We start from the raw sequence: 11,799 nt of genomic DNA, 5'->3' as shown, positions 1-11,799 counted from the left end.
TGGGTGCCCCTTCTAAACACTGCTCTGAACATCTTCGAGAGCATCCTTGCCTTTGGAGTAGCAGGTATGCCGGCCCGTGGAATTCACTTCCCCTGCAAGGAGTCTTGCTTCCCTTGAGTGGACAGAAGCCCATGGGTGCCTATGTGGGTGGGCAAGATGCAGCTGGAAAATGTATCTGTTTAAGGTGACAGTTCACTCTGATATTCTGCTTGAACCCCTGTTCTTATCCCTACTTTTCTGAGAGAGCTTGGTTTCATCAACACGAACGTGTCTCCTATACTGACCGTTGTCACATCAGGACACATCAGGCTCATTTCTTATTGGCACTTGATCCAACTGCTTCCATCATCCTTAAGGTGGTGGGTTACCAACTACTCTAAAGGGACTTCTGCTGTCCTAGAGTTAAAACAATCCAAAATAATAAGTGCATATCTTTAAAACAAATCGATTCACACAGTAGGTTCTGCTCAGCCCTTCCCAGGGAAATCCACTTTAAGTTTTTTGCTTTTTCTTTAGGCAGTTAATCAATGTGTTAAAATAACTTCTTCCTTTGGGAGAGAGAATAGTGTGAGAGTGCACTGGAGACAGGAACCTGGACTTGAATTCTGGCTCTGCCACTAGCTGGGTGCTTTGAGTAAATTACTTAACCTCTCTGAGCTCCAGTTTCCTTGCTTCCAGGGTCATTGTGAGAACTAAAAGTGAGTGAATGCATACCAGGCACTTAGAATAGTGCCTGATGCAAAGTGGCAAGTCATCAACCACAATAGCTAATAAACATTAGGTACTCCATGTTTGATATTATTTATTTACTTCCTTCCAGGAAAGATAATAATTTCACTTACTTTTATACTTCTTCTTATACCGCGCCCCACCTTCTCCTAATACCATTGCATCACTAGGGGCGAACAAAGTTTCAGGAGCCCTGCACGTCATTGACACTGGATCGTTATTAATTATTACCCATTAGTAAACACTAGCGCTCCCAACCTCACGTAATTTCTAGAGTATTCCCTTCTTATCTTTTTTTCTGTATTTGGTTTTATTGCTTCACTTCTATAACTTTGCAGATGGCTGTCTCCCGTCTGATTATCTTCTCCTTGTGCCGCAACAGGAGAGCAGGACTCTGACTGGGCTTGGAGGCAGCTGACGGGAGATGAGTAACTTTCCTTAACTAGCAGCCAGCAGAGCCCAGGAGACAGAGAACCTCTCTGGGTTGAGTCCACTGTGGCACTGGTGGCCGTCCCAGGGGAACCCACCAGAGAACTCGCCCCTCGCTGTTCCCTGCAGCCACTGCTCACTCACAATCAAGCCCACAGTCTGTTTTCTCTTTCCCAAGGGTGAAGCGACACCTCCTTCCAGCCTGACACAGGCGGGAGAGCTGAAGGGAAGACTCTGAGACCCCAGCTGCTGCCACCATGAGCACAGTGACCTTCTGCTACTTAGGTAGTCAGCTGCCTCTTCTCTGGCTGCTTCCTACTTGTGACCTAGAATTGAGGGTGGTGTCCCCAGGCTGAGTTAACCAACAGAGGAATCAATAACCAAGAACGGGATGGATAAGCATCCTCGAGCCCCCACGAAGGGCGAAGAGGAGCTCCCCAAACCCAGGGGTCTGTCCCCACAGCCTCCTTCCCGGCCCCGCCACCCCCAGGGAGCCAGGACCAAGATGCTCACTTCCTCACCCCCTAGTCCTGCACCGCCATCCAGCAAGTGACTCAGAAGTGAGGACAGGACAGCCCATGGGGGGGGGCAGCAGATGGGAATCCTGGAGGCCGGGCCAGGTGGGGAGAGGAGGTCCGCCAGCATCCCTGGAGGCTTCTCCTGGCCTCTCCCTTTGTCCCAGCAACGTCCCTGCTCCTAGACCCTGAGGCGGTACCATAGAGCCTGTTGCCTTCAGCTCTCGCCCTGCTGCCAGCCCAGCCGCTCTGTGGGGCTCAGCGGACCCTGAACTGAGCCCCCGCCTGGCCTTGGCCACCTCCCACCTGTGTGACCTGGAGCACCTTACCTGACCTCACTTGTAAAATGAGAATAATATTTCCCTATGTTGTTTTGAGGATCAAATGTAATGTGTGTTCGTGGCGTGGGCCAACGCCTGCCACACAGCAGGTCCTGCCTAGGTGTGGTTGCTGTCCCCTCTACCTGGAATTTGTTAGTTTCAGGTTGAAACCTCCCCTCCCCCAGACTTCTCACCCCCTCCGCACCCCCCCCACCCCCGCAACTGCCTGCAGCTCTGTCAGGGCACCTGCTTACCAGGTGTAACTGCCTCAGGCAGGTACTGGCTCTATGGATCTCAATACCCCTGCAGAGACGCGGGTGCTCAGTTATTTCCCCCATCCACCCCCATCCAATCAATGCATGATTTAGTGCTGTGGGTTCCCTGCATGTAAGCCCTGGGTTCCCTTCTCCCTTAGTGAAGGGGGAAGACGCACCCACACGAGCACTGCGTTTGCTTGAGTCTCGTTTCCTCAGGATTGCTTCTCCCCCATCACTGCATTGCTCAGCGACCAAATCACGTCCTCCCTGGAGCCGCCCTGAGGGCAAATTAGTCAAGCTGAAGGGTAAGGGAGGGGAGAGCAGATTAGAAGCCAGGAGCCGCCATCCCAGCAGACTGGGATCCCTGAGGGAGGGCTGGGCTGGTGAATTCCTGAGGCTCAACTCTCCTCTGGAACCAGGTGATCTCCTGTTTATCAACAGTTCAGCTTGGGTCCAGTGGAGCCAGTGGGGAGCTGGGTCCCCTGGGGCCAGCCTGGAGAAGAGAGAGGTGATGGGGATTGATCACAGGGTCAGAGCCAGGGGTCCCACCCCTCCCCCACCTGAGAATCGCCCTCCGCTGCCCAGCCTGGAGTGTCTGTGATTAGCAGGTGGAATCCTCTCCCTCCCATGGTAGTTTTACACAATGGCGTGTGGTCTGAAACTTTGTTTTTAATTGAGGTAACATCGGGTTATAACGTTCTATAAGTTTCGTGTATACAACATTATATTTCTACTTCTGTATACACTACAGAAATTACTTGCAAAGAAGCCCCATAGTATACTACAGAGTAGAATGAAGAAATCACAGTTTTTTAAATACAAGGAGGCTTCAAAAAATTGTCTTGATGGGCTTCCCTGGTGGCGCAGTGGTTGGGAGTCCGCCTGCCGATGCAGGGGACACGCATTCGTGCCCTGGTCCGGAAAGATCCCACATGCCGCGGAGTGGCTGGGCCCGTGAGCCCTGGCCGCTGAGCCTGCGCGTCCGGAGCCTGTGCTCCGCAGTGGGAGAGGCCACAGCAGTGAGAGGCCCGCATACCACAAAAAAAAAAAAAAAAAAAAAAAAATTGTCTTGATGGTTGGCCTTGGATTCAACCTCTGACCTTTCTGCTTGCGGGCCTTGGGTGGTCCCTTATCCTGTCTGAGTCTCACTTTCTTCTTCTGTGATATAAGAATAATACCTCTTTGTGTGGATATAGAGGGAGATCGATTTTACATCAAGTCCCAGCCCACACATAGAGACACACTGGTCGCCAGTCTCTTATCAGCAATTCTATCACCTCCAAATTTCTGAAACACACACGTGTGTTTGGTAAGTCATCTGGACAGTAATCTTGCCCTGTACTGACCTGAGCTTATTTATAGTCATTACAGACTTTTCCCATTTAATGTGAATATTTGTTTGTTTCACTGCCAAAACGTGAGAACATTCATTTATCGGGTGCTTTCCAGACTCTGCTGGAAGTGGTCAGGCTCTCCTGGAAATGGGGTGTCACGCCCTTTTGATCCTTTTTTGGTCAGCATCTTCCGGTCATGGTCATCCGTAGGTGTGTCATCTAGTAGCTAATGTAGTAAAATCAGCCTAGAATGAGACTGAGGGTCTGGTGAGGTCAGATACCTTGCCACTTTGGTTCCAGCTGGTTCTATCCGGTTTTGGTTTGTCTCTTCCTATAGCTTTCTCCGTTTTTCTCCAGACCCTGTGACTCCAACACGTTCACCTCCAAATGGAAAAATCCTTTCCCTGCGTGAATAAAGGTGGCCATTGAGGTGCAGCGTATTCTATTTCAGGGAACCTGAGCATCCAACACTGCGCCACCACTATTTAGACAACTGCTTTGAAAAACAGTGTCTACAGGGAATTTCCTGGTGGTTTAGTGGTTAGGATTCGGAGCTTTCACACTGTGGCCCAGGTTCCTAATGTTAACTCTCAAAAGCTGTTGGGAAGAGACAGGAGTCAAGGGTCTTCTTCCTGTAGATGAGGCCCAAGCAGGACTCTATTTAGGACAAGTCAGAAAATCCTGACACCATCAGTTTGCGTTCCCAGGGATTCTGGCTGGAGCCCTTTTAATCTCCATCTTAGGAAGTGTACCAACACTGCAGGATCCTGCTGGCCCGTAAGGCAGAGAGGCTGGAGTGGGATTGCATGGAGCTGGGTTGAATCCTGACTGTACCCCTGCCCAGCTCTGGGACTCTGAGCTTAAGAGTTGGAGTCTCAGATTTGTCATGTGTCCAGTGGGAATAGCAATTCAATCTGATGGTCTTAGAGTGAACTGCAGGGTCAGAGGCGGGGAACCAAGTGCAATCATCTCGTCCAAAGGCCCAGGGAGGCCTGGACCAGGGTCAGACCCAGGGGTCAGGATGGAGTAGAGGGGTCCAGGTTGGAGGACTAGTAGCAAGGCTTGGGCAGCAGAGCCAGGACTAGAGTGAGGCGAGTGGGTCCCTAGGACACAAAACTGAAGGGGCTGTGACCCTAGCAGAGGTCCTGTGAGTGGGAGAGGGGACATTTCTTCCCTCCCTGACTCGATCCCCTCATGCTGAGCATAGAGGGCCCTGGGTGACTGTGTCCTCCACACCCTGCCTGGGACCTGGGGTTCTCCATTGCCATCTGGGACCCTCTTCCAATCTACATAGAGTAGCCCTGACCAGTGGGAAGGCCGTGTGGCTTAGTGAGACCTCCAGCATCACCATGAGTGGCTGCCGATTTTGTGTCATCTGAGGGATTCTGACGAGACTTCACAAGTCCCCACCAAAGAGGAAAAGTCTTCCTCCACCAGCTCGTGCGAATGTAGGTCTCTCCAGGCTTAGCAGTTCATGTGGATGTTTCCTAAAGTCTCTTGAATCTTTGAGAGGTTCCATAAAGTCGCACATGGCCTTGGTGTGCAGGCATGTGAAGTTGTCACCAGCTAAGGTATGAGTTAGGCTGGTGACCCCTGAGAGGTCGGGGGTGCTGGGCGATGGGTCAGGAATCAGTGAGGCGGGCTGGAGAGTCCAAGGGGAACGAGGGTTAATAGCATACCACCTGCTTCGCAGTCAACTGGGGCAGCACATGGACTTAGTGACCTTCAGCTGGGAAGGCCAAGGGTATCAGGCTTGGAAGACAGCAGATGCCAGGCAAAATGATTGTTAAGGTTCCTTCTTGCTCTGATTTTAGGTTTAAAAAACCTCTAAGTACGCAGAATTAGCCAGTCTGCAGAGGCTGAGGGCACAGTCCCCAGGACTGTCCTTACATTTGACCCCAATGGCAAATTTGGGAGATCCCCAAAGCTACCATCAGGTGTGAGAATTCCCTAGAAGGAGACACAGAACTCCCTGAAAACTGTCACGATCCCAGTTATGGTTTATTACAGGGAAGGATGCCGGTTCCCATCAGCCACAGGGCAGAGTCTGGGCGGGTTTCACACAGGAAGCTTCCATTGTCCTCAGGCCATGTCCCTGTCCTGGATTCAGTGTGAGGCAGGGCACACGGAGCACTGCCCGCCAGGGACGTTCACCCTGTTTAAAGAAATATATTCTGACTCTTGTTAAAACGATAAGGAAGAGTCTCTTCAGGACTATCGTGAGAGGCGTGAAGACCATCGCAGCAGAGGAGGCAGATGGGCGCACGTCCGAACACAGCAAAGATGAGTGGGGATTGGTAGCCAATGATCAGAGTGAGGGGCGTGGGATGGAAAATCACTGAGAGGAGACATCGAGGGCAGGGGGGTTCTTGTTGAAATTTGCTGACAGGATTCTTGCTAAAAGCAAGTAAAGGACGTATGCATCAAAGGTGGGAGATGAGGAGTTTGATCAGATATCAAACATGATAAGATCTAAACAGTGGGAAGGCTTCTCACTAAACTGACAAAGTTTTGCTGGGACTGGGCAATACAGGCCGTCAAGGACAGGACACAAGGGCGGAGGTTGAGGCCTATTGGAGAAGAGGGCTCAGAAGAGCCTGAATGAAACTTGACCGAGCAGTGAACCTTTTTCAACAGGACCCTCAGCGTATGGAGTTTTATTTGGGCTCAGTCACTTGCTGCCCGCACAGCTGAGCTGTTGTCTCCTGCCCTCCCGGAGGTCAGACTAATGCCCTAGTGTCCAGCTCCTCCGGAGGTCAGATGTGATACCACGTGACCCAGAGGCCCCATCACATGTCACCCTGTTAGCCTGTCCAGTGGCCAAAGGCCCAGGCAGACGAGGCCACTCCTATCAGCCAGAATATTCTAGGGGCTCAGGGACCACTTCCCAGTAGCCAAGGGCAAAGAGCAGGCTGACTCCTCACTACACACTAAGGTTCTCTGAATGAAGGTTTTTCTGCTCCAATCCCACTTTTCTGTGCTTCTCTGTGGAGTTCCCACTCTGCCTACTCTTTGGAAGTGATTGTGTTGACCTGCCTCTGAGGCGTCTTTATCCAATACCATTTTTATTTTTGGCCGTGCCACGTAGCTTGTGGGATCCTACTTCCCCAACCAGGGATCGAACCTGTGCCCCCTGCAGTGGGAGCGCAAAGTCCTAACCACTGGACCTCCAGGGAATTCCCTCAAATACCGATGTTAAGTTAAAAGTATCCTAAGATGACTTTTGCATATTTATTCCATGATTGAATAAGTATATGGAGCATCTATAAGATACAAAAATATGTGTTTAATGTTGAAAGAGAAAAATTTACATTTGTGAAATTCTTTTCTATTTGATTTATAACAAAATCTCTGTGATTTACAGAATAGATCTTGTGGAGCCTAGTTTATGGACAAGCAAACTGTCTTTCTAATCCCTTGACCTTCATTGTTACAGGGAAGACCCAGATGCACTGCATCAATATCTGAGTGAGCTAAAAACAGACTTGGCCGTGGAGTACCAAGTCACGCTCCGAAAAGACCAGCTGGACAGGAAGAGGTTTTTGAACAGGTTTCCTCTGGTAAAATGAGAGCTAGAGGAGCTCATAGGAAAGCTCCACGCGTTCGCAGACAAGGTTGACAAGGTCCACAGGGACTGCACCATCTCCAACATTGCGGCCATCTCCACTGGCGCTGTGTCTGGTGTCCTGACCATACTTGGCCTGGCTTTGGCACCCATGACAGCGGGGGCGAGTCTGGCACTCTCGGCCACTGGGTTAGGGCTGGGAGCAGCGGCTGCTGTGACCAGTGTGTCCACCAGCATTGTGGAACACGTCAGCACGTTGTCAGCAAAAACCGAAGTTAGTCGCCTGATGTCAACTGGCGTTCCTGGAGGCACTTAAGATCAGCCCCCGAACTGTTAGCACAACAAAGAAATTCACAGAAGCTGTGCAACGCATTGAAATGAATATCCGTGCCATGGAGACGGTCAAAAGCAACCCTGGCTTAGCAGCCAATGCAAACGTCTTCATCAGCAGTGGAATAATCTCAGTCCAAAGCAGCCAGCAGGAAGAGGTTACTTTCAAAGGCACGGCTCTGGCAATGACCAAAGGAGCCCGGATTGTGGGTGCGGGCACTGCAGGTCTCTCCCTTCTGATGGAAGTGGCCTTCCTGGTGAAAGAGGCAAAGCACTTGCACGAGGGGGCAAAGACAGAGTCGGCTGAAAGGCTGAGGCAGCAGGCCCGGGAGCTGGAGAAGACGTTGGAGGTGCTCACTGGCATCTATGAGTGTCTGCAGTAGGGCTGGACTCCGCCACCCCCCGAGCTGTGCAGGGACCAGGGACACTTGCGGGGCCAAGGCACGGAGGCACCTTGTTAGAGGGAAAAGGAGGGCGAGATAACATAGATGTAGCTAGGTGTTAGGAATTTGGCATTTCTGTAGCTGAGCACAGCAGGGGAGGGATAAATGCAGGTGGCAGGTGGGAGAGAGAGAAGGAAGGAGCATGGAGCCTGACGAAGGGAGGAGAGGGGCCTAGAGAGTGCGGGGAGGAGAGAAGCCACTTATTTTGGACTAAAGAAGACACTGGGGGCAGAATAAAGGGAGAGGGAGGGGGAACTAGCAACAAGAGACCAGGAATATGAAAGGGTTGAACATGGGAAAAAGCCCAGGAGTAAGGATTGTTGGGCTCCAGGAGAAGTAGCAGGGGCTCCTCTCTCACCCCTCCCCAGGGTTTGATGTCTCTGGTGGTCTCTAGCCCTACTTTTCCAGTATCAACTCACCTTTGATTCCAGCAGCTTTATCTTAATTAGGCAGTGATTTCTTTTTGTTTGTTTGTTTTGCGGTAAGCGGGCCTCTCACTGCTGTGGCCTCTCCCACTGCGGAGCACAGGCTCCGGACGCGCAGGCTCAGCGGCCTTGGCTCACGGGCCCAGGCGCTCCGCGGCATGTGGGATCTTCCCGGACCGGGGCACAAACCCGTGTCCCCTGCATCGGCAGGCGGACTCTCAACCACTGCACCACCAGGGAAGCCCTGTTTTGTTTTGTTTTGTTTTCCTGTTTGTTTTTTTAATGACGCATAGTTGATTTATACTGTTGAGTAGGTTTCCAGTGCACAGCAAAGTGTTTCGGTTATACATGTAGCTCCCTGTGCTCTATACTAAATCCCTGTTGTTTATTTTTTGTATGCTAGTGTGCACCTGCTAATCCCATACTCCTAAGTTATCCCTCCCCCACCTTTCCCCTTTTATAACCATAAGTTTGTTTTCTGTGTCTGTGGGTCTGTTTCTGTTTCGTGAATAGGTTCACTTGTACTATTTTTTAGATTCCACATATAAGTGATATCATATATTTGTCTGTGTCTTTCTCTTTCTGACTGACTTCACTTAGTATGATAATTTCTAGGTCCATCCAAGCTGCCCCAAATGGCATTATTTTATTCTTTTTATGGCTGGGTAATATTCCTCTGTGTGTGTGTGTGTGTGTGTGTGTGTGTGTGTGTAGGCGAAGGTTTTGAAGAAACCCGCACAAAACTAATCACAAAAATAATACTTAAAATGAATACAATATATGTCATCATTATTCTCACATGGACTCCAACCATGACCAATGACATGAAAAATCATCGTTGTCATTCAACTACAAGAACACCAATGACCAACACCCGAAAAACCCATCCACTAATAAAAATCCTCAACAATACATTCACTGACCTCCCTACCCCATCAAATATTTCACCATGATGAAATATGGGTTCCTTACGAGGGGTCTGCCTAATCCTACACATCCTAACAGGTCTATTTCTGGCAACACACTACACACCAGACACAACAGCTGCCTTCTCATCAGTAACACATCTGCCGAGACATCGACTATGGCTGAGTCGTTCGATACATACACGCAAAGGGAGCTTCCATATTTTTTTATTTTTATTATTTATTTTTTTTTGCGGTACGCGGGCCTCTCACAGCTGTGGCCTTTCCCGTTGCGGAGCGCAGGCTCCGGACGCGCAGGCTCAGCGGCCATGGCTCACGGGCCCAGCCGCTCCGCGGCATGTGGGATCTTCCCGGACGGGGGAACGAACCTCCGTCCCCTGCATCGGCAGGCGGACGCTCAACCACTGCGCCACCAGGGAAGCCAGCTTCCATATTTTTCATCTGCCGTTATGCCCACGTAGGACGTGGCCTATACTATGGGTCCTATACCTTTCAGGAAACATGAAATATTGGAATTATCCTATTACTTATGGTCCTAGCCACCGCACTCATAGGCTACATCCTACCTTGAGGACAAATATCATTCTGAGGTGCAACTGTCATCACAAACCTACGCTCAGCAATCCCGTATATCGGCGCTACCCTCGTCGAATGAATTTGAGGTGGCTTTTCTGTAGATAAAGAAACACTAACACGATTCCTTGCCTTCCACTTCATTCTCCCTTTCATCATCACAGCACTAGCTGCCGTCCACCTATTTTATTCCTTCAGGAAACAGGGTCCAACAACCCCATAGGAGTTCCATCTGTATAGACAGAATCCCGTTCCACCCTTACTATACAGTCAAGGATATCCTAGGTGCCTCACTATTAATCTTAGCCTCACTAATATGAGCTCTATTCTCATCCGACCTGCTCGGAGACCCCGACAACTACACCCCAGCAAACCCACTCAGCACACCACCGCATATCAAGCCAGAATGGTGTTTTTTATGCGCGTATGCAATTTTACGATCAATCCGCAACAAGCTAGGAGGAGTCTCGGCCCTGCTGCTCTCAATCCTAATCCTGGCATTTATTCCAATTCTCCATACATCCAAACAACGAAGCGTGATATTCCAACCCTTCAGTCCATTCTTATTTTGAGTACTAGTAGCAAACTTACTAGCGCTAACATGGATCGGAGGACAACCCGGGGAACACCCATATATGATTATCGGACAACTTGCAGACATTTTTTTTTGTTTTTTTTGTTTTTTGCGGTACGCGGGCCTCTCACTATTGTGGCCTCTCCCGTTGCGGAGCACAGGCTCCAGACGCGCAGGCTCAGTGGCCATGGCTTGACGGGCCCAGCCGCTCCGCGGCATGTGGGATCTTCCCGGACCGGGGCACGAACCCGCGTCACCTGCATCCGCAGGCAGACTCTCAACCACTGCGCCACCAGGGAAGCCCCTTGCATCCATTTTATACTTTCTTTTAATCCTAATGTTAATACCAGTAACTAGTCTCATTGAAAACAAGTTCCTAAAATGAAGAGTCTTTGTAGTATAACACAATACCCTGGTCTTGTAAACCGGAAAAGGAGAACAACATATCTGTCCGAGACACTTGGAAGAAGCACTAAACTTCACTGCCAGCACCCAAAGCTGAAATTCTATATAAACGGTTCCCTGAAAAAAAAATATTATAAGACATTCATAAAACGACAGTGCTATGTCAGTACTAAAAATAATTCATTCTACTACATACATGCTATGCGTATTGTGCATGGCTGTTACCGCCACATAACCGCTATAATGTCTCTTTCCCGTGTATATATGCACGTACATTGTATGTATAATCGTGCGTTGCATTATTTACCACATGCCTAATAAGCATGTACATTATATCATGAATATTACATAGTACATATACATTATTGGTCGTACATAGCACATTGAGTTAAATTGGTCCAAGCCAACATGTTTGCAATCCTGTCCATTAGATCACGAGCTTAATCGCCAGGCCGCGTGAAACCAGGTGTCCCTCCTCTCGCTCCAGGCCCATGGCTTGTGAGGGTTTCCATTGATGAACTTTATCAGACATCTGGTTCTTACTTCAGGGCCATCTCTCCTAAAATCGCCCACTCTTTCCCATTAAATAAGACATCTCAATGGGTTAATGACTAATCAGCCCATGCTCACACATAACTGTGACTTCATACATTTGGCATTTTTTATTTTTGTGGGGGAAAGTGCTTAGACTCAGCTATGACTTTAAAAGGTCTTAACACAGTCAAGCAAACTGTAGCTGGACTTGGATGTATTTGTTATTTGGCAAGAGCCAATCAGTTAATGGTTACAGGACATAGCGCTTTACTGTTCCCCCCACGGCTTAGAACAGTTAGATATCCCAGTGAATCAACCTCACCCCCCTTCCTATCATACAAAGGAGCTACTTAGATATTCACCACCCATATAGACAGACATCCCCCTAGATTCGCCAACCATTTTATCAAAAATCTAATACTAAATCTGACATAAGCCAC

At 49.5% G+C, this 11,799-nt stretch overlaps 1 protein-coding gene across 1 annotated transcript; it reads left to right on the top strand.

Annotated features, from left to right (window-relative positions):
- Window positions 1-7,012: 7,012 nt before the first annotated feature.
- LOC309968961 (apolipoprotein L3-like) lies at window positions 7,013-7,862 on the top strand (the record flags this gene model as incomplete). The annotated part of the gene is given in 3 exon segments (XM_082850461.1): window positions 7,013-7,150; window positions 7,154-7,457; window positions 7,576-7,862. Coding segments are annotated over 3 exon segments (729 nt in total), but the record flags the coding sequence as incomplete, so codon positions are not given.
- Window positions 7,863-11,799: the final 3,937 nt, after the last annotated feature.

This window comes from Leucopleurus acutus (assembly GCF_964270905.1).
Source record: "Leucopleurus acutus genome assembly, chromosome: 11".
In the NCBI taxonomy this organism is placed as follows: Eukaryota; Metazoa; Chordata; class Mammalia; order Artiodactyla; family Delphinidae; genus Leucopleurus; species Leucopleurus acutus.
This window is presented reverse-complemented; position numbering and strand designations above follow the sequence as displayed.